At 40.5% G+C, this 26309-nt stretch overlaps 3 protein-coding genes across 13 annotated transcripts in view; 2 read left to right on the plus strand and 1 right to left on the minus strand.

The window, feature by feature from the left end:
- The window catches only part of LOC128232891 (leupaxin-like), a 36132-nt gene extending 34396 nt beyond the window's left edge, over positions 1 to 1736 (plus strand). For all 3 annotated transcript variants that reach the window (XM_052946679.1, XM_052946677.1, XM_052946678.1), the window contains exon 12: positions 181 to 1736. In XM_052946679.1, the coding sequence (XP_052802639.1) occupies positions 181 to 447 (267 nt within the window). In that variant the 3' untranslated portion in view covers positions 448 to 1736. The remainder of the gene's footprint in view (positions 1 to 180) is intronic.
- Positions 1737 to 2287: 551 nt separating this feature from the next.
- LOC128232894 (uncharacterized) lies at positions 2288 to 7820 on the plus strand. 2 transcript variants are annotated; one of them, XM_052946688.1, is made up of 3 exons: positions 2288 to 3412; positions 5867 to 6670; positions 6866 to 7820. In XM_052946688.1, the coding sequence occupies exons 2-3, from the start codon at positions 6022 to 6024 to the stop codon at positions 6979 to 6981; spliced, it is 765 nt and encodes a 254-aa protein (XP_052802648.1). In that variant the 5' UTR covers positions 2288 to 3412; positions 5867 to 6021; the 3' UTR covers positions 6982 to 7820. The 2 variants fall into 2 exon arrangements, with proteins under 2 accessions (XP_052802648.1, XP_052802649.1); XM_052946689.1 differs by lacking the exon at positions 2288 to 3412 and adding an exon at positions 4859 to 4992.
- On the minus strand, positions 3414 to 24831 carry LOC128232892 (fibrinogen-like protein 1). 8 transcript variants are annotated; one of them, XM_052946686.1, is made up of 5 exons: positions 24719 to 24831; positions 20395 to 21024; positions 8443 to 8562; positions 7989 to 8126; positions 3414 to 4977 (listed from the first exon to the last, which is right to left on the minus strand). In XM_052946686.1, exons 2-5 carry the CDS (start codon positions 20915 to 20917, stop codon positions 4550 to 4552), a joined length of 1209 nt encoding a protein of 402 aa, XP_052802646.1. In that variant the 5' UTR covers positions 20918 to 21024; positions 24719 to 24831; the 3' UTR covers positions 3414 to 4549. The 8 variants fall into 8 exon arrangements, with proteins under 8 accessions (XP_052802646.1, XP_052802644.1, XP_052802645.1 ...); XM_052946684.1 differs by lacking the exon at positions 24719 to 24831 and adding an exon at positions 24590 to 24713; XM_052946685.1 differs by lacking the exon at positions 24719 to 24831 and adding an exon at positions 23671 to 23908.
- Between the last annotated feature and the right edge of the window lie 1478 nt (positions 24832 to 26309).

A 26309-nucleotide genomic window follows, 5' to 3' on the forward strand; every position in this document is an offset into this window, starting at 1 on the left:
GTGCATTTATGATGAACCATCCTCAAGAATAATTGCAAATTTGCATTAACTGATATTTCAAACAATTGTAAATACATAGTAATGGAAAAGTTTTGAACCTTTCCAAGGTAAGGAGTGAGCTTGCCACCATCTGCATTTCAGTTTTGCCGTGTATTATAATTATCTATATGAATATTTCAGGAGTGTCACCAGCCTTTTAATGGTGGCAGTTTCTTTGACTACGAAGGCCTGCCATACTGCGAGAACCACTACCACTTAAAACGGGGCTCGCTGTGTGCGGGCTGCTCCAAGCCCATCACTGGAAGATGCATCACAGCCATGTACAAGAAGTTCCACCCGGAGCATTTTGTCTGTGCTTTCTGCCTCAAACAGCTGAATAAAGGAACTTTTAAGGAACAAAATGACAGGCCATATTGTCATCCCTGTTTTGTTAAGTTATTTGGTTAGGTAGATGTGTACATAGTTATAGAATTTTATGAGAAGTTTGTTTTCTTGTTTTGATGTGATAGAAAAGTACTATTTGCAAGCATACTTATGCAATTTTACTTTGTTAAACAAAGAACCACTTACAGTAGTAACCATTTCAATTAATTGAAAGATTTACAAGAACTGTTCTCTTTACATGATTTAGTGTTTTCTTCTATTGATATGAAAGGTATAAAGTTATCTGCATCACAGCACTTTATAGCATTATCTTGTCTGGTGTCTTTTCTAATCATGTTCCTAAGGTGTTTATATGTCTGGCCTAGAACATCAACATCAATATATTGATATGACCTGTATTTCTGGGAAGAGTTCACACATTCTATGTGACAGTGATGAAAGAAGATAAGATTGTGGTTGTCTTAGTGAAACGGCTGATGAAAGTTTCTTTTTTTTAATAATTGGCTGACCTGTATACATTGGTGGTTTGATTGATAAGTGGGATCATAGTACAATGTCAGACCTAGCCATTCAATAAACCTATAACTGAGAAGTAAGAAGGCTTATCATTAGATTGTTCTATTGTTAATTGTGTGTACAGTATGAACAAGATGAATGCAACTATTTATGGAAAAAAATCATATTTAAATAAAACAATGGCTTTTGACTTATATAGTATAGTATTTCTTACATTGTAATGTTTTTGATAATCTCATATCCCACTTAAGTACATGTTTTTATAATATCTGTCACTTATCTATTTTCATACTTTATTTTATGCGTATACAAAATCTCACTTGTATTTGTTATGATTTCTTTGTAATTGCATCTTTATACTCGGACATGTAATATTGACAGTTCATATTTTACACAATCTACATTGTATGACCACATAAAGCACTGTTAACCTTTGGACCAGTCGGTGGTCTGCCTACATGTATCTGACAATGACTTTCTCAGGTTTCCAGCCAGCATAATTCCTCATATTGTCCTCACACGCTGTTCAATCTAGAGTATACTCGCCTGTTTTCTCAACAGTTATGCCAAGTTTTTTTGGATTTCAGTCTTCTCTTACATACATGTATTAATTGTTTACAGCAATTATGATCATACTTCAGAGTAATTTTTTGGTCAAGTTTTTCAACAGATCAACATTAAACAGTTCTTCAAGTACATTCAAGACTTTAATTGCAGCATTGTTATTATTTTTAAGAAATGTAAAGATAGGATTTTCTTATTTGTTATATAATTATTTAAATATGTATTTCTTTACACAGCTTGATTATATATGAGCAATAAATTTATTAAGCTAAGTTTTGTTACTGACTTTATACTTGGTATGTAAATCATAAATGTAAATATAACCTCAGATGCATGTTAGTGACAATCTATGCACTGACAAACAGGGTATAAAGGGGGATTTAATAAGAATGAAGACTTCTTTTATCTTTCATAAATGATAAACTTTTAAACTTAAAGGCCTTGATAAGCAAATAAAGAAACATAGTTATACACAATTTTGGTGCCAAATTTCATTAAAATGTTTGAAGTTATCAGGAGGAATGAGCAATTTTACATTTTTTTTATTTACTTCTTTTCATGGAATATTTTTTAAAAGAAAAAAATCTTTACAAATGATGCTTTTTCAAAATTAAATCAACATGTCTTTGGAATTGGTTCACTTGAATGAGGATTCAAATAAAAAGGGACTTAAGCAAGGCTTTGTGTTCAAAAACCTTGTTAGTCATCTGTTTATAAAAAAAACAAAAACAATATGATCGTTCCTTTGAACATTGGGTGAATAATGAGTGATTAAGACAATTTTGTTGCATCAATTTAATATTTCCAATGCACAATACTTCTTTCATGATCTCTTTGAAAATACCTATCTATTCAAGTTATTTTTTTCTTGCACAAAAACACATGAGAGAGATAAGGCTGAATGAGAAGTGCACGTTATCACTTCGAAACATAAATTGTTCATGATTGTGGCCTTGAAAGTTTTTCAGATGAATTTATCAGGAAAAGCACTTTGATTTGGTTGTAAATAAATATTGCTTTGCCCATCAATGAAAAAAAATGTAATACTTATACTGAGCTACTTCCTTTCTTTACTGTTAGTACAATAAATGAAAGACATTGTTCAAAAGTTAATAACTGCTGATTGTTAGTATCAAGTCACTAGCAATACTTAAGTTACGTTTAAGGTGTTTAAGTTTTGTGGACCATCAGTACAGTGAGATGTTGACCCCACCCCCTTGGTTGTTTGCGAGGTCAAAGGTAAATGTGACAATCCCAGTTGAACTGTGGTAGCCCCTGTAAATTGCAGTACAAGGCTGATCAAACCCAATAGCCTCATGTGTTTTCATTGGTTGACATATGCTATTAAAATGTCCATGACTATTATTTTATTTTTTTCTTTTGATTTATAATTGGTATAGGCCGTATTTATATTAATACAGATGTTCATTATTCCTTCACTCCAGATACTAGCTTCTTCATACCATTACAATACACGGCTGTCACGTACACTCTGTTACTACACTGTCAATACCTGATCATTGAATAAACTCCTTCTCTACTCTTCATGAAAGACAGCAATTATATGAAGGTTTCATGGCTGGTTGATTCTCTACTTGGGTTACAGAATAAACACATTCACATTTCTTTTTAAATGCTGATTTTCTCTTTGTCGCAATATTCTATGCCTGTATTGGTTATGGTAATAAATGCCCAACTCTTTGGTTCTGGAATATTTACCAATAAAATCAATACATACTGATCTACATATTCAAACTATTTCAATGAGTCTTTTGAAAAAGTACTCTTAACTACAGCATTTACCATTTCGTTCAACATTAATATCATTCAAAATGTTATTTCTTACATTTCTTATATTTTGAAGTGGATAACTTACGAGTTACGAGAGGGACTCAGCCTAAATGCCATTGAAAATTAGATGTTATATTAATGCACGGAATAACACAAAGTAAGTTGAAAACATTTTATTTTAAACATGATTGGCACTGATAGATGTACATACAGTATGTACAAAGAGTTTTCGGGAAATGTCTGCAAATTCAAAACTCTAAAATTATTAAGCAGCTATATTTGATTCAAAAAACACATTATTCATTAATGTAACAAACCAGTTGTCACCTTTACCAGTGGAACTACTTCTGTAATAGACCACTTTTACCAGTGGAACTACTTCTACTATAGACCACTTTTACCAGTGGAACTACTTCTGTAATAGACCACTTTTACCAGTGAAACTACTTCTACTATAGACCACTTACCAGTGGAACTACTACTGTAATAGACCACTTTTACTAATGAAACAACTTCTTTAATAGACCAATTTTGCCAATGGAACCACTTATATAATAGACAACTTTTACCAGAGGAACTACTTCTATAATAAACCACTTTAGAGTCAAGTACAAAAAAGAAAAAGAAAGTTGAAATGAAACAAATGTCTAATGAAAAAAATGTAAGCAAATGTTTGACAACGGTAACTAAACACCTACAAATCAAACAAAACTGCTCTTGTCAAAACGAGGAACAAATATCAGAGAAATAATATCATACATCATTCTCGAACAGAAATGGCCAATAATGTGGTATAATGTAAATGACTAAACAGCGAAACATGTGACAGGAAAATGATATTGCATTCAGTAACAAGGCATAAGTTGTCCATGTACAACCAGCAAATGATACAGCAAACGACAAGCCAATTTATACTTCAAGTAACTTGAACGGATATATATATATGTACACATGAGATTCAAATGCAATAAATAAGAGTGAAATTTACAGTGAAAACGGCCAATACAGTACAAGTTGTTTGTTTAACGTTTTCAACATACATGTATTCACTAACGATATAAACAATGGATGCAAACAATTTTGAGTTGTTGCCAAGGGATCTTTTCAGAAGGCAATCATCATGTGAAAAGACGAACCCTTTGTAACATAGCAACATGAAGTGACTAGTTTGGATAACCACTCCCGCATCACATATTCACTTGATTGTCTATCGCCTAAAGGCAACTAAGGGCAATAGCACTCCGCGCCACAAACCCATTTTAACAACCCGCCTGCTTCCATATACCCTGACCGTCTATATTTCATTCGGCAGTTTTGGGCTCTTGGCGGGCTTAACCATCATTTCCACGAATTTGAGGGATGAATATCGGTGGATGGTATTCCACTGGATGCCGTTACGGACGAAGTAGTTGTCGTGGTCGCCGTACTGGTAGTACATGCCGTTCAGGTGGCTCTCGAAGCAATCATTAAACCACCAGCCGCCGCTGTAGAACTCTGCGCAGTTGTCGTACAGTCGGCGGTCGTTGTCGCGGTCGTACGTGCTGAACGCCATTCCATCATGGCTGTGGTAGTACGTCGTCAACGAGTCGCCGGCGTCGCCATGGTAGCCGCTCACGTGCAGCCGGAAGTCCTGGTCCTCCCCCGACACCCGGAAGCGGTCGTAAACGGCGTGGTGACGGCCGCCTTCCCAGTCCTCAAGCACCACACGCAGCTCGTAGTCGCCTGCAACAGAGAATTGTATGATACTTGTATAATTATCAATACAGTACGCAATACTTTGAGAACGAGGTTTCTCCCGCTCTGGATTAGACCATAACTAATTCAATTTTTGACAAATACTTTTTTTCCTATTTATATAAATTGACAGTCCCAGACATAACTTAAAGGAGTGTATGTTTTTGCCCGTTTAATTGCAAATGGGTTTAACTAGAGAACTGTAGTGGCACATTCCAGAAAAAGATATGTCACAAAAATGTATATTTTCACCAGCTTTAAACCTTTCCACGGATTTTCCTGAAAATGTTATCCAAATTCCGGGTGATAATTGATAAGTATAAATATTTATTAAAAGGGGAACAAATATAGAACATATTTAGCTTTTCACTCAAGATGCTTCAATATTCTTTTCACAAAACATTTTGATATAAAAACAGTCTCTGGGAAAAGAGTTTGTGCACTACAAAAACTCCGATAAAACATCTATTTTTGTTTTATTTAAATGTACAAAAATATAGGTAAAGCAGAGATATTGTACAATACTAGTATTATCGTTCTTCGTGTGTCATTAATTTCCAATACATAATGGATATTTTCATTTCATGTACGCCGACAAATAAAGGTCGAAATAATAATAAATCTACGTACAATGAATAGTGTTTGAACATTTCCTTACATCGCAGCACATTTGGTGCAATGTAAGACGGAAGATAAACATGAACTTCGAGTGTGCCAGTGGCCGAAATCTTTAAATCATTTTAAGTTTGAAGATCTTAAGTTAAATTCAGGGTCTACATTTTAAGAACACTTCTTTTGGTAACGATAAATCATAGTTAAACTGACAAGAGTTATTGTATCTGTAGTATTTTCCTAATATTAATAATTGCTATTGCAGATTAAATCCCTGAAAGTGGAAGATAGTGGCGCATATCAGACAAGGACGTAACCGGATTTATTAAGTGCCGGAACATGATCTCAGTGGAAAAAAACTGGTATATAATAAGCATTTCAAGCAAATAAGGATAGTGCCTGTTCCAGTCGAAATAGACCATGGGAGAGAGGTACCACCGATACCCGCGGCATCCGATCGCAAAGCGACCGCCGGTCGAGGCTCCGCCACGCATCGAGATGAACGTCCGTCGGGGCTACTACGACCAGGTGCGAGATGACTTTGTGAACCATGATGACGGTGTTGTGTGTACATGTTACCCTCGCACCAGCCAACACACAGTGCCGTCCATGTTCTACGACAAGATCCAGTGTCCACATAAAGACCACGCCCACATACAGCCAGCTCACAACAACCAGTTCAACTACCCCTGGACGGCTAACTCCATCGGCCGCAAGAGGGACGGAGAGGATGACGATCTCAGTGAAAGACTGTCGCTAATATCAGAGGAGGACGATCAGCTCAGATTCTCCCCGAATCCGTTTCCCGCCAGGAACCTTGACCAGCTGTCAATACGAACCGCCCCGCCACTTATAGCACAGCCGGACTATGAAAGCGAAGTGAAGCCTCCTTACACGGCGCCGGTTAATGATACACAGACGTTGCTACACGGCCGGCGCGCCCAGTCTATGCAGGATATCCGGGACCCCGCCTACCGCTCCGATGGCCTGCCCCACAGTCGAAATAATGCAAGTCTGACCCAGAGTCGATTATCAAACCGACAGTTTACAGGAACCTACGTCGACCCGCGTGAGTTCCGAACATTTTGTTCTATACCAGCCTAGCTCTTTTAACTCGCCAACATATTTTATTTGGTTTCAACTCGCTGTGAGAAAGACCGTGACTATAGTTGCTCTACCATTCATCAGTATTTCTCAAACTATTCATAAAGCAAAGTAGACATAATTAACATACTGTTTCAATTTCATTTTGAAATTATTACAGGGAATGGGAAAGCATACAACTACAACGTGAACTACGAAGGAGGGTCGCGCGCCCAGGCGTCACGAAATCCGGCACCACGGCCCTCACCGGCCCGCAAACCCATGACCGCCTCGTGACACAACCGTCCTTCTCGTGACGGGCCGCCACATGAACACTGTTTGTCAACGAGAAACATGTAGAAGTTGTTGTTCTGTGTGAAATTGTAATTTTATTTTTGTCTCAAAACGTCAAGACGGATTTTCATATGTCAATGTGTTCATGCCAGTTTCACAGTGTTAGCCATTTGCATTTACTTTGTTATTGGTCATTTTTTTATTTATCAATATAATAGTTGTCTTGTTTTTAAAGCACGTCGTACATCGTGTTTATAAATATAAGGTTAATGGCGACCGCTTGACCTCGATTCTCTTACTCCTGGCGGGCGTATACAGGTGATTCTCATACTCCTGGCGGGCGTATACAGGTGATTCTCATACTCCTGGCGGGCGTATACAGGTGATTCTCATACTCCTGGCGGGCGTATACAGGTGATTCTCATACTCCTGGCGGGCGTATACAGGTGATTCTCATACTCCTTGCGGGTGTATGCAGGCGATTCCAACATCGCCCGAAGCCAATCTTCTATGGATTTATATATTTTAGTGTATCCTTAAGATTTGAGAAGCGATAGACTCTTAACGTTTAATTTCATGGCATCATTATTTCGTAAGCGGCGTGTTTAATGTCGGGGTTCCATACGTCAGACTAAGCCTACCTGCGCGAGGGACGGTCTGATAGCTCGACCTCTTGAGGCGCTTCCTGTTCACAGCCTGATCGCCCCTGGCTGCGGAGAATTGCTGCTTTTACCATAATCTCTCACGTTCTGTTATTTTATTGCATTTTCATTGATTTCGAACAAATGTATTTAATGATTATATATGTTTTATGTCAGAATAAATTTGGGTTTTATAACTAGTATTCGCACGTGAAATCACGTGCCTTCCTTAACTTTACCAATTCTTTCTAAACGTACTGAATTCGATTGCGTTATTAACGCAATGAACGCGTTTGTCTTTTAAATAGACGATAGTTAAATTGTAAAAGTGAAAGTAAAACAAACGGCAAATTAGTGAGTGTGTGTTACCTTGTGTAGTGAGGAAATGGATGTTGTCGTTTCCAAGCCAGAACTCGCCCTGGAGTCGACCGAAGCCGTGTTTGTAGTCCTCCCAGTCGCGCGAGAAATTCTCCCGTCCATCCTGTCGCCTCTGGATCACCGTCCACCCTGAAACACGCAAACAACTGACATCAGGTACTCATGAGGTACGCATATGTAAAACTAGTAGTTAGTACTTGTAAAAAACAAAACAATGAAACACGTAACAATTGGTTTATACGATGTACTCTTACGTTTACGTATAAAAGTATATTCCGATTTGTATCTTGGGCTGATTCGGGGAAACATTATACGCAATAAATTGTATTAAAATTGCTGCGGTACGTACGCTTTTTTAAATAAAAATAAATATCTAGAAGTATTCAACTTTATAGTATGTGTTACACCAAGACATATGCAATATTATAAAACAGCGGCCGCATACCTGCTCCTTCGATGATCTTACAGACGACCTTGAATGGTGTTGGTGAGCGGTCGGGCCTCACCATGATGTAGTAGTCACCCAGGTACTTCATACCCCCACTCGCGTATACGGCCTCGCAATCTGCAAACATACGTACATTTAATGGAAATGACTGTCATACGGACATGGAGTGTAGCGAAAAACGAGGCCATGCACCATCAAATTAATATTGTCAAAAACTTTGTTAAAAAATATGTTTGTGAATATTCAACAGACGGTCTCGAAGTTGAACGATTGTTTGAGATGTGTTTTACTGCCTTCATATATATCTATGTCAATCCTGGTATAAATGAAATGTAATTTTAAGATAAGCTATTAATCATTCACATCATTTAGAGAACACTGAGCTTCCTCAAGACTTCAATAAAATCTGAAAATAAACGTGTGTCGGAGAAAAATTAGAATCACGAGTTCTTGGATATATATTATCCAAAATAGCAAACTTTTCGTTTCTTCATTATATGAAACGGATGTTGAGCTTCGTTTGATGATTAAAACATATATTTATATCCCATCAATGGCGCATACCACGATGGACGTCAGTTCACCGCCAGCATGTGAACTTGATATGTCAGGACATGACGGGAGCCTTAGCACAAACGGTTCGTTGGGATACGCTTCGTTCGCGCTTTGATTGAAACAAGTTCATCCGGTTCCGGTCATTACAGATTATCCCGCTGAACCGCCCGTACTTACAAGTGACCCCTTTATGGCTGTTGACTTCCTGCCTACACATCTCGAAGGCAACCGTCAAAGTGGTCACCAAAGCGGGTACTTTCACTTCTCGAAGCCGGATTCATTATGTTTTTGATTTACCCGTCAGCTTGCACAGCGAGACGGTCATATTTGCAATGAAGGGGCGGTGTTTCAATTGTCAGTATGTTCAGCACCAATCCTTAAATTAACTCAATCTGTATTGTAACATGCAGCTGATGTCATCAAACTTTTCAGACATTCATATTATATATCAGCATTTTTGTTTTAAATATAAAACAGGTGTATGATTAAATTCAACTTAAGAAACTATGTGTTGTTTTCAGTGCGTTATTTGGGTCCCCTCTGTCACCGTCGTTAGCACGGAATTCGGACGTGAAATTACTCCCGGCGGCAATACCTAAATGTACGGGCGTCGGCACTTCTCTCGGGATCTCTTTTAACATTCTGGAAATGCTTACCGTAACAACCTGTTAATTTTGCTGTTAACATTTCCTCGCACCTTAATTACAATAACATATTACACAAACGACCTCCTCTTAGTAGTTCTAAGAAAATACTTAAGTCAAATCTGCAGTCAAATATTAAGTCTCCTGTGGAAAGTAAACATTATTTTGGAGAGTATGGCACCTAAGTTACAGGTTGGTGGCTAATAAAGAATTAGATAAGATGCAGATGATAGTAGCCCTTAAGGGGTAAACCGCATCATCTTCCACAGATTCTTCCAACGTATGGCTCCATGTGAACATGATATTGTACATCAAATTTCAAAATATGTCGGAGCCGTCTATTACAACATGAAAACAGGCGAGGTATCGACAATGTCACGTGTCGTTTTAATAATCAACAAAAAAGACTGCTTCGTTTCGTTTTTCGTGTGGATATGAAATTGGCAAGCTGTCCTCCCTTCTTTAGATTGGTGTTAGCATTTCTTCAATACTTCTCGGCAACATGAACAGTGAAAGGCGAATAAAGTATGCAATGATAAAATAAAACGAATGTTACCTATCGGATCACTGAAGAAATCCACTATTTCTGATGATATTGACGTATATATGGAGTTTTAAATAATCAAAGACAGTCGCTGCCTGAGAGCCAGTATCACAGTACAGCCGCTGTCTAAAGGACAGTCTGACAGCGATACAGTCGCTGCCTGAAGGCCAGTATGACAGAACAGCCGCTGTCTGATTGCCGGTATGACAGTACAGTCGCTGCCTGAAGGCCAATATGACAGTACAGCCGCTGTCTGATTGCCGGTATGACAGTACAGTCGCTGCCTGAAGGCCAGTATGACAGTACAGTTGCTGTCTGATTGCCGGTATGACAGTACAGTCGCTGTATGATTGCTAGTATGACAGTACAGCCGCTGTCTGATTGCCGGTATGACAGTACAGTTGCTGTCTGATTGCCGGTATGACAGTACAGCCGCTGTCTGATTGCCGGTATGACAGTACAGTTGCTGTCTGATTGCCGGTATGATAGTACAGTCGCTGTATGATTGCCGGTATGACAGTACAGTCGCTGCCTGAGAGCCAGTATGACAGTACAGCCGCTGTCTAAAGGACAGTCTGACGGTACAGCCGCTGTCTGATTGCCGGTATGACAGTACAGTCGCTGCCTGAAGGCCAGTATGACAGTACAGCCGCTGTCTGATTGCCGGTATGACAGTACAGTCGCTGCCTGAAGGCCAGTATGACAGTACAGCCGCTGTCTGATTGCCGGTATGACAGTACAGTCGCTGCCTGAAGGCCAGTATGACAGTACAGCCGCTGTCTGATTGCCGGTATGACAGTACAGTCGCTGCCTGAAGGCCAGTATGACAGTACAGCCGCTGTCTGATTGCCGGTATGACAGTACAGTCGCTGCCTGAAGGCCAGTATGACAGTACAGCCGCTGTCTTAAGGACAGTCTGACAGCGATACAGTTGCTGTCTTATTGCCAGTATGACAGTACAGTTGCTGCCTGAAGGCTGGTATGACAGTACAGTTGCTGTCTGATTGCCGGTATGACAGTACAGTCGCTGCCTGAAGGCCGGTATGACAGTACAGTTGCTGTCTGATTGCCGGTATGACAGTACAGTCGCTGCCTGAAGGCCAGTATGACAGTACAGTTGCTGTCTGATTGCCGGTATGACAGTACAGTCGCTGCCTGAAGGCCAGTATGACAGTACAGTTGCTGTCTGATTGCCGTTATGACAGTACAGTCGCTGTATGAATGCTAGTATGACAGTAAAGTCGCTGTCTGATTGCCGGTATGACAGTACAGTCGCTGTCTGATTACTAGTATGGCAGTAAAGTCGCTGTCTGATTGCCGGTATGACAGTACAGTCGCTGTCTGATTGCCAGTATGACAGTACAGTCGCTGTCTGATTGCCAGTATGACAGTAAAGTCGCTGACTGAAGGCCATTATGACAGTACAGTCGCTGCCTGATTGCCAGTATGACAGTACAGTCGCTGACTGAAGGCCATTTTGACAGTACAGTCGCTGTCTGATTGCCAGTATAACAGTACAGTCGCTGCCTGAAGGCCATTATGACAGTACAGTCGCTGTCTGATTGCCAGTATGACAGTACAGTCGCTGAAAACACGATGAAATGCAAAACACTTCTGTTTAAATGCGTGACATCTCGAGGTCAAACAGAAAGTATGACCAGAGTTCGATTACTTGCAAAAATCTGGTTAGGTAACCAAATTGTAATATCTCTTAGAAAAAGCCTTTATTCTATGGCTTTAATTATAATCTACCTGATGAAGTTTGTCTTGAATTATGCGACGCCTTTGAGAAAAAAGAAATCAAAGTGCAGCAACGGTATTAACTGTCTATTTGTTTAAATAGTTTTTTTATCTAAAAGTTATCTCAACGATCTCTGCTTTAAGATCAGAAAGGAATATGTAACCCAGCGAGAAGCAATGAACTTAAAAGATTGCAAACAAAGTGAGCATTAAGAACCAATCCGCGGCACATCCTCTCCACAACCCGCGAACAGAACATCCTGCATTTTGATGTCTATTATCTGATGTCTCAAATCTGTAACATAGGTATGCACTGATAAATATTGATGAGCTTACTTAGGTTATTACTTTTTTTTTCAATTTCACTCACCAATGCCAAACAACTTTCTACATGTATAAGCAAGTATATGGTATAAATATTTTACTTATCCATTTCTATTTAAATCCAAGACTCTCATTTTTCCATAAAGCACATTTTCTGCTTTGTTACATAGACTTTGGGAAAAAAATATCAAAAAATATTAAAATCATACATAATAGCACCAATGTACGGTGTATATCAGAGTGTGAGGCAGGGGTCAGCCCGTGTCTCTGAAGCATGCCATTTATATTTTGGCTTCGACGATGATGGATAGTCAGCGGCCAAGTAGACGCACATGTTTCTAATTCCCGATGGTGGCTGTGTAATGTTTGGTTGGATTGTTTGGATCATAACATTGGACAATATCAATATGGTACCACAGCCGTATAGCAGAGTGGTGCTTTCAGTATATGGAGCATTGTGAATAACAACACAGCTCTAAACGCTGGGAACTCCCGGAAACCTATTGGCTAAATACATGTATAGTGTAAAATGGTGCATGTTGGGATATTCTACGCATATGTATTATAACATAAGGATATTGAATGTTCGGTTTTTAGACAACATTTTACGCGAGTTTAAGGTAGGGGGCGCCCGTTTTGCCACTCCCGGAAATCCTTCATGAATCCACCCACAGAAAAAGTTTGCCAAAGCAAGAATAGCAAAGGTTTTAACTGTGGAAGATACACCTGTTAGACCGAGTTTCTCCAGCCTAACGAAATGGCAACAAATCCCAGTGATGAGCAATAACATTACAACATTAATCGTGATTTGAGAGCTCGATTTGTGGTTTCTGTCAGAGGGACTGTCAGTGCAAGATTTTAACTTCGATTTGAGACTAACACCCACACATGTACGGCTGCTGCCAGTTCCTCGATGATGATGGTATACTTCTGCAACATTGCAACACGCGTTTTTAATCTGTAGACAGATCGACACGCAAGATTAATTTCTAATCATGACAGAATTCATTCGAGTGGCCCGTTGACCCAATTACCGTGGGAATTCTGGACTGGAAAAGTAGTTTCTGACATATAGAAATCGATTGTGCATGGTTTTATATACTGTGACAATCATCTGAATGCCCTTTAATATTTGAAATCGCCAAAAAGAACCTCATCAACCCTATTTAAGAAATGATTAACCATTTACCACCAACCAACAGTGACTTGTACACGAGCACTCAATGGCCAGTGTATCTGCACGTGGCCACGTTCAGTGAGAGATCCTGCAGCAATTCTTGCCTCATCTTTTCACGTGTAAACAGTTTACATTTCTCTCAAGATCTGTCATGCTGTTTATAAAAACATCAAAAGTAATATTTCCAAATTCCCTTAAAAATTTAAAGTCATCCAATTAACTGAGCAATGTGGTCCCTGATACAGAGGAAATAAACCCGTGTTATGGAGCACCCGACAAGTAATGCTACTTTCTCAGTTATGTTTATGCGTGCCCATTTCAATTTAAAAATGTTGGTGTCGATTTTTTAAATGGATTGATGCATTTCTGCAAGATTTCGACGCAAACAGTGCATATCGTCACTATGTAACAAAACGTATAATACGTACATATGATTATGGTGCTATGTTTGTTATAAAGCCATACACCGTGCTTTATTGCTTTTCTATAACGCAATTGAAGTAATGAGATATTTCAAATTGGTATACGAATTGACAGTATGCACCAAACGAGAAGTTTCGTTAAAGGAGATGAATCAGAGCGTAAATTGTGTGGGCACGTGTCTGCCATGCCGAGGTCCTGGGAAACTGTTCGGGACACGGAGCAGCTGGGCCGCCAGCATTTGGCACGCGCAAACTCACACGTAAATTACTAAATAGTAAATATGCATTCAAACACCGGGCATATTATTCAGCACTAACAATGGGGTCCCTTCTACCTGGAAGGGTGGCGGCATTGTGTCCTCCTAGTAAGGTAATGAACCCCTCGAGGAAGGTGTCATATGTCATGTGGTCCCTTCTACCTGGAAGGGTGGCGGCATTGTGTCCTCCTAGTAAGGTAATGAACCCCTGGAGGAAGGTGTGTCATATGTCCTGTGCCGAGTATCCAATGACTGCGAAAATTCGGCTACTATGCATGACATCACCGAAAGAATGTGCGCTTTTACGTCTGCACGAAACATGTGGGGGGTTTCTGTGCAATTCATGACAGTTTCCAGGTTCGTCTGTGCTCCGGATTCATATAGACACACATACACCTACAGTGACTCCGGTGTATATTCCCTACTGCAGCCGGGACTCAACGGAAGATCCCTAACATAACATTCTATGTTTATGCAATCATGTCTTTACAATGTCGAGCAGAAAACAACATAAACACTGTGCATCAATCAAAACACCCGAGGCCCATCTGTTAATGAAGGGAATATTTCTTATATTTTTGTTTAAAGTTCGATTTAGCTGAAGATTGAACTAAAAGTGCGGTGTGTGGCAAGTGTCTCTCCGAGAGATCGGTTCCAAACATAATGTAAGCTTCTAAACATGTTGATGTAATCGCCTTCATAGCAGTTAAGAGCATGCCTCCTCCTTATGAGCGTAGGGGAGCCCTAAAGCAGTGGATGAAGTACTATGGGCGTGGGGGAGTCTTTCATGAGTGGGTGAAGTACTTTGGGCGTGGGGTAGTCCTTCATGAGTGGGTGAAGTACTATGGGCGTAGGGGAGTCCTTCATCAGTGGGTGAAGTTCTATGGGCGTGGGGGAGTCCTTCATCAGTGGGTGAAGTACTATGGGCGTGGGGGAGTCCTTCATTAGTGGGTGAAGTATCATGGGCATGGGGGAGTCCTTCATCAGTGGATGAAGTACTATGGGCGTGGGGGAGTCCTTCGTGAGTGGGTGAAGTACTATGGGCGTGGGGGGGGTCCTTCATCAGTGGGTTAAGTACTATGGGCGTGGGGGAGTCCTTCATCAGTGGGTGAAGTACTATGGGCGTTTGGGAGTCCTTCATGAGTGGGTGATGTTCTATGTGCGTGGGGGAGTCCTTCATCAGTGGATAAAGTACTATGGGCGTTTGGGATTCTTTCATAAGTGGGTGAAGTACTATGGGCGTGGGTGAAGTACTATGGGCGTGGGGGAGTCTTTCATCAGTGGGTGAAGTACTATGGGCGTGTGGGAGTCCTTCATCAGTGGATGAAGTACTATGGGCGCGGGGGAGTCCTTCATGAGTGGGTGAAGTACTATGGGCGTGGGGGAGTCCTTCATCAGTGGGTGAAGTTCTATGGGCGTGGGGGAGTCCTTCTTCAGTGGGTGAAGTACTATGGGCGTTTGGGAGTCCTTCATCAGTGGGTGATGTTCTATGTGTTAGGGGGAGTCCTTCATCAGTGGGTGAAGTACTATGGGCGTTTGGGAGTCCTTCATCAGTGGGTGATGTTCTATGTGCGCGTGTGAAGTACTATGGGCGTGGGGGAGTCTTTCATCAGTGGGTGAAGTACTATGGGCGTGTGGGAATCCTTCATCAGTGGGTGATGTTCTATGTGCATTGGTGAAGTACTATGGGCGTATGGGAGTCCTTCATCAGTGGATGAAGTTCTATGGGCGTGGGGGAGTCCTTCATCAGTGGGTGAAGTACTATGGGCGTGGGGGAGTCCTTCATCATTGAGGTGGTAGGGGAGTCCTTCATCAGTAAGTGAGGTAGAGGGAGTCCTTTTCTAGTGAGTGGGGCAGGGAAAGTCCATCATCAGTAAGTGAGGTAGGGAAAGTCCTTCATCAGTAAGTGAGGTAGATGGAGTCCTTTTCCAGTGAGTGGGGCAGGGAAAGTCCTTCATCAGTAAGTGAGGTAGGGAAAGTCCTTCATCAGTAAGAGAGGTAGAGGGAGTCCTTTTCCAGTGAGTGGGGCAGGGAAAGTCCTTTATCAGTAAGTGAGGTAGGGAAAGTCCTTCATCAGTGAGTGAGGAAGGGAAAGTCCTTCATCAATGAGTGAGGTAGGGAAAGTCCTTCATCAGTAAGTAAGTTGGGCGAGTCCTTTTCCAGTGAGTGGGGTTAGGAAAGTCCTTCAGCAGTAAGTGAGGTGGGGGGGGGCGGGCTTTTCCGGTGAGTTAGGCAGGGAATGTCCTTCATCAGTGAGTGAGGCAGGGAAAGTCCTTCATCAGTGAGTGAGGCAGGGAAAGTCCTTCATCAGTGAGTGAGGCAGGGAAAGTCCTTCAACAGTGAGTGAGGAAGGGAAAGTCCTTTATCAGTGAGTGAGGAAGGGAAAGTCCTTCATCAGTGAGTGAGGCAGGGAAAGTCCTTCATCAGTAAGTGAGGTAGTTATTATGTAGCGGAAGTGAAGGAAGCTGCGTTACGGCAATATATTGCATCAGCTTAGAAGTAGGGACTAGCCTCGGTTACAGGAAGCCCGACAGGCAAAATGATCATCCATTTTCTTCAGTTGGTATCTTTGACACAGGCAGATCCCAGGGGTGGCTAAGAGCTTGCGACTTTAGAAGTGATGTGTAGAATATTTTCGAAAATACTTTAAGCACATGTTCAGTGTTTAAAGATCTGGCTCATGAGGTATAAATACTTAATACCAACAAACCGAACAATCCATCAAAACGCACATAAACTTATGCACCTGCAGAAATATTATTTATAACCACTTTGTACGTCAGATGACTACTGCAAAGGAATTCCCTATTATAATTTTACGGTGCATGTGTAGAGAATCATCAGATGGCGGTGCCCTAAGAAGATGTATTCTCCAGACCTCTGAGATATAAACCAGAACGGGCATCACTGCTTTGTTAAAATGCAGGTTCAAAACCAAAAAGTAAAAGATATTTAGGGACTATCTATCTTCAATCTGCATTTAGCCATTATTTATAAATAATAGCTTAATGAGTTTTACAATGATCGGTTCCGTGATGAGAAATCTGTTGTCGGCACTAAATTGCTTGAACATTCTGCTACCATCCAATCGTCTGCACAGTTATTCATTTCTGATAATCGTTCATGTGTTTTATTAATATCCAATTATATTCTGCAATTGTAAGTGTTTACATTCAACAAGCTGCATGTTAACAGTATTTTGAAGAACATACGTTATTGCTCAATAATCGATTATATTCAGGAGAAAGAAAAACCTAACCTGATATTTTATAGTTCTTATAAATACATTTCAATAATAAAGACTGAGTCGAACAACCTATAAAGTAAATTATTTTTCTATTTAGAGACCTTCTTCAAAATGGATGAGATTGGCCTCCTGCATAGCTGAAAAGAGATACTATTGGAAGGCAATACTACTCCGGTCCAGTGGCACGTGTACGAAACGAGTACGATGGTGCAGTTGAACGTGTACGAAACTGGTACGATGGTGCAGTTGAACGTGTACGAAACTGGTACGATGGTGCCGTTGAACGTGTACGAAACGGGTATTATGGTTAAGTGGCACGTATACGATACGGGTATTACGGGCCTGTGGCACGTGTACGATACGGAGATTATGATCAAGTGACACGTGTGCGAAACAGGTATTATAGTTAAGTGACACGTGTACGATACGGGGTATTATGGTCAATTTGGCACGTGTACGAAACGGTTATAATGGTCAAGTGACACGTGTACGATACGGGGATTTTGGTCACGTGACACGTGTACGATACGGGTATTATGGTCCAGTGACACGTATACGATACGGGGATTATGGTCAAGTGACACTCGTAAGATACGGGATTATGGTCCAGTGACACGTGTACGATAAGGGGATTATGGTCAAGTGGCACGTGTACGAGGCGGGGATTATGGTTAGGTGACACGTGTACGATACGGGTAGTATGGTTAAGTGACACGTGCACGATACGGGTATTATGGTTAAGTGACACGTGTACGATACGGGTATTATGGTTAAGTGGCACGTGTACGATACGGGTATTATGGTTAAGTGACACGTGTACGATACGGGTATTATGGTTAAGTGGCACGTGTCTGAGTCGGGGATTATGGTTAAGTGATGCGTGTACGATACGGGGATTATGGTTAATTGACACGTGTACGATACGGGTATTATGGTTAAGTGGCACATGTACGATACGGGTATTATGGTTAAGTGGCACGTGTACGATACGGGTATTATGGTTAATTGACACGTGTACGATACGGGTATTATGGTTAATTGACACGTGTACTATACGGGTAGTATGGTTAAGTGACACGTGTACGATACGGGTATTATGGTTAAGTGGCACGTGTCTGAGTCGGGGATTATGGTTAAGTGATGCGTGTACGATACGGGGATTATGGTTAATTGACACGTGTACGATACGGGTATTATGGTTAAGTGGCACATGTACGATACGGGTATTATGGTTAAGTGACACGTGTACGATACGGGTATTATGGTTAATTGACACGTGTACGATACGGGTATTATGGTTAATTGACACGTGTACTATACGGGTAGTATGGTTAAGTGGCACATGTACGATACGGGTAGTATGGTTAAGTGGCACATGTACGATACGGGTATTATGGTTAAGTGGCACATGAACGATACGGGTATTATGGTTAAGTGACACGTGTACGATACGGGTATTATGGTTAAGTGACACGTGTACGATACGGGTATTATGGTTAAGTGGCACGTGTCTGAGGCGGGGATTATGGTTAAGTGATACGTGTACTATACGGGTATTATGGTTAATTGACACGTGTACGAGGCGGGGATTATGGTTATGTGACACGTGCACGAGACGGGTATTATGGTTAAGTGACACGTGCACGAGATGGGAATTATGGTTAAATAGGTGACACGTGCACGAGACCGGTATTATGGTAAAGTGATACGTGCACGAGACGGGTATTATAGTTAAGTGGCACGTGCACGACACGGGGATTATGTGTGCCGGGTTACGAGGTACATCCAGTCAACGGCTGTTCGCTTTTTGACTAGACAGGGAATTCGTCTGTTTACGTATTAACCTAGATCTATAAACTCTCTGGAACAATGGTGTCTTTGAATCATTATTGCTTTGTTCCCTTTTACTGACACTCAAAGTATCAAGACCATTGACTTTGAATAAATGATTTCAACTATAATGCCAGTACATTGCACTGTAGTTCTAAATTGCTCTCACTCTGAATAACAGAAAGTGGTAATATCGGTCTGTATTTTGCAATTTCTTGTAATGACGAATGTTTATAGAAACCACTTGGAAACCACGAGTAGTTAGTTGGACAGACAGACGATTACGATCATTGTTTATACTTGCTGGAGCCAGGGGGAAAACACGGAACTGTGTCCCAGACATCTTTCAATAACGATTTATCAGTACTTTGTGGCATTGTATATCAATATAATTATGTGAGATTGTCAGCTTTGTTGTCCTTACATATGCATATATTTAGATCACGGTTCTTATGGCAGCATCCCACGACATTTCCATACAAACGGCCTCGAGGAAACATTATATGCACCGCAGGATGACAGATTCTTGTGACTATTTCCGTCAGCTCGGTCACAATCATTTGAAGTATGTTGTACACGTTCGTGTGTTCATCATCAGTGACTTTGCTTGCAAATTGATATAAACATATATTTGAGAGCCTAGTTAGTCACGCAATTGAATAAGAAAAGTCTAGCCGGTGGTAATCAAGTTTGCCCCGCATCTATTACAATACAATCGACACAATACGTATCTCTCAGACAAAACGACTGCCACCCGGTATGCGGACCGGGGCTGGATAATGTAATGGGGCTGGTCGGGTGTCGCTTGCTGACAGACCGCGGCCCGATAGTTATAAAGTCTCGTATAATAAAGACTTCCAAACGCAACTGAGTCACACCAATCTATTGTCACTGACACATCAGTTTCTCATCCAATTTATGATACATGTCATGAATCTTTTTAATTTGCTCATCGATAACAATTTTCCAAGTTCAGGATCGTGTATCATGCTTCCGTTTTGAGGTATTTACAATACCAAGAAATGACTCAATAAAAACATTCATCGCCGCTGTGTATGCACAGCTAGTACTTAATTGTTATTAAAATGTCATCATATTATTACGCATACCCTACACTGTGACAGATTTCATGAATTACTGCAACAAACAAAAACAAAAGAAAAATATATATTAAACTAGCATCATTTGGTTGAGAGAAGTGCGACTCACCTGTTGGGTACAGTGGCTCTGGAGTTGTGTTCGCCGCCTCTTCTTGCGTCCGTACGTCAGTAAGGCGGAATTCCAGACTAGAGCGCATTGTCCACTCAAGTCGCTCCACAATTCGCGACAGGTTACGCACTATTGTATCCAAAGCTTGAAAATTTGCATTTAAAGTTTCAACACTAATTTCCTGTGTATGAATACTTCTTTGTAAACGTTTTAACGTCAAACTCTCCTTTTTCAATGTGTCTCTTGTCTCATTCATATTTTCTGATATTACATTTAAATGAACGTCGTCATTGTTTTTATTTAAGTCGTCGAGCGAGGTTTTCAAATACTTTTCGAACTTATTTTCAAACGCTTCTAATCTTTTATCTATGTCTTGGTTTATTTGTGCAATATATTTCTTACAACGACACTTTCGCCGACGCGATTTCTTAGCGTCATCGTCGGCGCCGATGTTGGATGTGTTGACGAGTGTGAGCGCGGCGCAAAGCACTGCGACCTGCACCAGCAGGGTTTGGGGGTTCATGTTTGCTATCACAGACGATGTGTTTATCACTGATGGTACCAGCGGATGATCCAAGTCAGATGCGTCTCGGTTGGTGTGTATTCATGTCACACTGGGTCGCATCTTGCCTGAAGAATTGAAACAAATTGTTAAAGTTGTTAAGTAACAATGTGAAAAGCTAAGCACATGCTGAGTTGTGATCACCACTGACCATGCAATTATTTTAATACTGATTTATAGACATTTCAAATTAGCCAAACAAATGTCACATATTTTCTCCAGTTTTCCTCTAATGACTTCCATGAAATGCCACAACGTTACCACACTCCACAGGATATTCTGACATGGTATAATTGTGTATATAATATATATATATATATGTGGGCAAAACGGGAAACGTCACGAGTTGAAAATTTAGCCAAGTCTCGTTTATGACCAACCGTCCGAACTGAAAGTTGTCAAGCATACGTCTAGCAAAACAGGATAATTACTTCTCAACACAAGTGGTTGACACAAGTACACGCATCAAGTTGCTGTTACGAAAACATTTCATACGAAGTCATATGTTTCAACAAGAAAATCTGAAGTAAATAAATATGTCTAAATCACTCCATTTTCAATAACTGTACTATTCTGACTTCAAATCGCTCTAATGTCTACCCATTGCCAGTGACATGTGGTGAGATACCATGTTGCGTTATCGGATGTTATCGCGCCACTATTCCAGTTAAATGACGTTGCTATTTAAATAACAAAAGAAAAGAAATCCAGCGTCACACGCAGTGTATCTCCTATTCAGGAGGAGTGTGACCTCCATAAATGGCGACGGAGTGCTAATAATCTCTCTGTGCAGTGCAAACACTTCTTCCCTAAAGTAACAGGGGCTACATTTGTCCGAATTTAACGTTTCTATGTCGGACTACGTCGCTCTTGCAGAAAATGTACGCCGTCACCGAGGAGCTATATATTTCGTCATCGACGGTCTATACGCGGCGCTTCCGACGGGATGTGTACGTTGCAAGCTCTATACGCCGTCACATACGGGGTATGTACGCCGCCACCGACGGGCTATGTACGCCGTCAGGCTATGTGTGCACTCACTGACGGACAATGTAGGCCGTCGCCGACGGATTATGTACGACGTCACCGACGGGCTTTGTATTCCTTCACCGACCGGTTATGTACGCCATGACAGACGGACTATGTACGCCGTCACAGACGGACTATGTACTCCGTTTCCGACGGGATATGTATGTCGGCACCGACGCACGCAAAACAGTCGCTCGGTCAAGTAGCCAGTGGCTTCCACGTACAACTGTAATTAGTTTTTGATCCAAACCATAATTAGCGTACGTTTTGTGGTTATTCTAGTTCACAAGGCTGGTGAAAAAGGTAAGTTGTGTTTACCTTGGACAGCGCATTCAGCGTTCCTGCCAGGATTAATCATAATACAGCGAGTGTATCCAGGGGAAGCGTTTATATCACTGTCTTGGCGAACACATAAAACACATCCCTGCTATAATCCAGAAACATGGATCAGATCACACAATAAAAGTCCACCAGTCGACAAGGACAATCATAATGTTCTACGAACATTCGTCTTGATTCATTAGTTATTACTTTCCAAGCACCCACAATAGTAATGCCTTCTGCAACTGTGCTATATTTATTTAACGTTATTCGAAGACTTTGATGAAAATTTTAAAATACTACCAGTATGGTTCACAGATGTACTCCAACAAATACCACTGTGCTATGTTTCCAACACTATGCTGGCCTGGGCACCAGCCTGGAATGAGATAACAGCACCGGGCTTATCAGCCGCCGTCAGCCCTCTCGCTGGGACCCGACCCTCATTAGCCCCATATATCAAGTGGCGGTCTGGGCATGACACTTCATCTATTATGCCAATATATTGTAATAAAAAGATGTGGTGTAGTTTTATTGTTTGATCAGAATATGTAATCAGTTTAAGAATCAGCATGGATGACCTGACCATTTCTTTTCACAACAGTCTGCGGTACAATTACTGTTTTATATAATTTTTCTTTCTTTTTTTATACTTTTCTGAAAATGCTACTTCAAAATCAGAACTTAGACATTTATATATGCAACACTATAAGTAATTTTGTTTCAAAGGCATAAACCAGAATTATTTCGGTGTGAAGTACTTACAAAAGTTTTAATAAAAATCCATTGAAGTTATTCTCTGTTGTCTGTTAATGGCACTTCATTTCCTTTTTCCATTAGAGCAAAGCTGTGTCCGAAATGAATAGCACTCGAGTAGATACAATGTGTTTTTCCCATGAACTATTGTCAGTATACCGAACTGTTCATCGGTAGAGTGTGAGTGTGTATCAGGCACGTTGCTGGCCGTTCCGCGTGGTAATATTGAGCGGCAGGCTGCGAACTGGCTCCTCGCAGACCCTGCTAGCGCGTCGGCCCAGGTAACGTCAACACCTGTCGGTGGCAGGCCGCGCACAGCTTAAGCCAGCCTTAACTCTGACCTGTCCACACGCCTCCCCCCCCCCCCGTAATCAAGCGCATCAAATGATCGAACGACGTCTACTCTGGGACTGTGGGGTATTATATCCCCGTCAAAGTCTGTCTAAAATATGAATTTTATTTTAATCGTATAAAAAGTAAGTGTTTACCTTGAGGATGTTAATCTTAATTCAGAATGTATTGTATTGTATTAAGTATCCAAATAACCTGAGTCTATATTACCATTGTTTAAGCTTGCGAATGCATTCTTCTATCAAACAAAGCCTTACAAGCTGTTCATGTCCAGTTTTAACGCCAATTACGAGCCTGGCAAAGAGTTGGTACTTAAGAAATACTTCGCCTGATTGTTGTGTATGAACCACTTTGTTGACCTCAGTTTTGGGTACAGAACACTCCACAACTTATCGTACACATATCACGAGCGTATAATGAAGACTCCGCAGTTATGATGTTTTATGCCGAATTCCCACAGCGAATTCATATTGAATTTCACGTAGGGTGTTCATCAATATTGTAGACTCATGGCTCAATTACTATTAATAATGTCTGCCTGCGAACATTCTGAAGAAATATTTCTCGTGACTATTGGATCTACAGAAACTTGGCGCACGATGGTAGATGGTCAGTCTTTCTTTGTACGGTTTGCGTCACCATTAACACTGCCATAAACGATCCATTCAGATACTAATAAAAGCCGTAATTTATCTTGACCATAATATATTCACACAAGATAAAAGTTGCGATCAGTTGAAAGCCGTTACAGAGTTTGTGGTACCAGTGTTGACGATTGGCATTCTTTTCCCGATAAGGCGGCGCGCTGATAAGTGGGCCTGGGACGGGTGGACAGGCGCTGGCACCCTGGCACGAATGATGCCCTTGTTACCCCGCTCTCACACTACTGATCGAGAAGGCCCTTGGATGGACAGCTAACGCCACAACTAATCCACCACCAAGGTTTCACTCGACAACAGTATACTATGTATAGTATTATTAAAAAGCTTTGCATTATAAAACTGAAATCCTACCAGTTATAAACCAACGCAAAGTCAACGAAAACTTCATTCATACAATACATTTCCGGAGTTGCATTACATATACATGTATGAGACAATGATCCAAATATCAAACTTTATCGAACTGACGTTTTTTCCTTAAGAATCTTTAGCTATAACAAAAAAGCAAGCTTACCAAAACTCTGTTCTGTATTCATATACGTTTATTAGAAAATATTTATGATGAAAATGATTTGCATTTAGTTCGGCTTCTATATAAAGAACTTTGTCAAACTCTCATTAGAAACGTAATGAAAAACATTACTTCCTTTCACAGCGAATTCCTTCACGTCATACGACTGAATTCCCCAAAATGCAGTTAATTGTATGAACAAAGAAAATAATTAAAGCAAATTTAGTCATTACATCAACTGACATTGATTTGCATTGCTTCCAGAATACAATTATTCATATTTTAAGAAAGGAAGCTATTTACCGTATTTGTTCCTTTCATTATGCATATATAAATGACCATTACTTCGTTATCAGCTTTTTAGTTAAATAAAAAAAAACATTTGAAATTTACTTTATTTAAACATCTTTATATATATCATACATTTTAAAAGTTGTTTAATTGATTTCTTTTATTTGTTCAAACCTTTGACCAAAACCGCCACACATACCTAAATAATGTATCTCCACCAATTGACGTTTGTAGATCAATGATTCGATGACTCGTTAGAATAAATACGGCTACAGTGACTTCAGTATGGCTTTTGAGAGTAATGAATGGAATTTGAGATATGGGCTGATTCGCATTCCTTAACTATTATACCAGTGATTTGTCTTTGTGCTAGTCAACAGTGAGGTCAAACGAAATATGACTAAAATGTATTCAGTTAAATTTAAAATGTAGTGGAAGTCATCAACACTCGTCATTGCTAAGATACAAGTATTATGTAGATGGTAATTGCAAGTCACAGCTTACTGTTTAACTTCCTTCTTCACTCGCTTCATCGGATATCTAATAGCAGCAATATGTTGTCATCCTGGCCGTTTTCAGTGACCTTATATGTGCTTGTAGTAAAGAAACGCAGGAAATCACGTTCACCAATGTTACTCACGTTAACTCTTATGCATGGCCGATGCCGCGTCGTGCTGTGTTGATGACATGGACATGTAAGTCCGCATACACATTCGGTTGTTATACCCGTGACTATGGGAATGTTCCTTTTCACATTAAACACAGTCAAACAATAGTTTACTTAAAACTTTGAAAATAAACCTGAGACAGATAACCAGAGTCTTCATTTTAAGAAAGCAAACTCAAAATGTAACCTCTGTGCAAAAGTATATTATCACTGTGTTGTTCGATCAGGAGTGATTGATGTAGCGAGTGGCTGCTCGACTATTACGATAACAAAATTGTAAATCATAATTTGTTTAACATTTATTCTTACACGGTTTTGTAGTCATATATAAGCAAAGATTGACAGTGTTTGTGAATATGACGATTGTGGTGGTCTTTATGTTTACAATGGGAAAGGGTCTATAGAAAAAAGTTTGGATGGTAAGCAAAGTGAATACTTTTCATCAATAATACATTAATTTCAACTTTCCTTAAACTATGTTGTAAAGGAACGGTTTTGATGTCCGTAAATAGTCAAAGCACCGATATAAAACATGTTTCTATAAAGATATGTTAGGCTGACGGCTGTAACGAAAAACAACAAACTTATTCGCTGCCCTTTTGTTTAGACTGGTCGCTAGTCAGACGCAGTGGTGATTCCCCTTTGTCAAAGGAAAGCACTGTGTTTGAAAATCGCTACCTAATCACGCGCATACCTCTTGTAAGATTTCACGATAAGAAACACAGGGTACATGTCTCAGGCTTACCGCAATGCGCAGATTACTGA

The sequence above is a fragment of the Mya arenaria genome, chromosome 4 (assembly GCF_026914265.1).
Source record: "Mya arenaria isolate MELC-2E11 chromosome 4, ASM2691426v1".
Lineage (NCBI taxonomy): Eukaryota > Metazoa > Mollusca > Bivalvia > Myida > Myidae > Mya > Mya arenaria.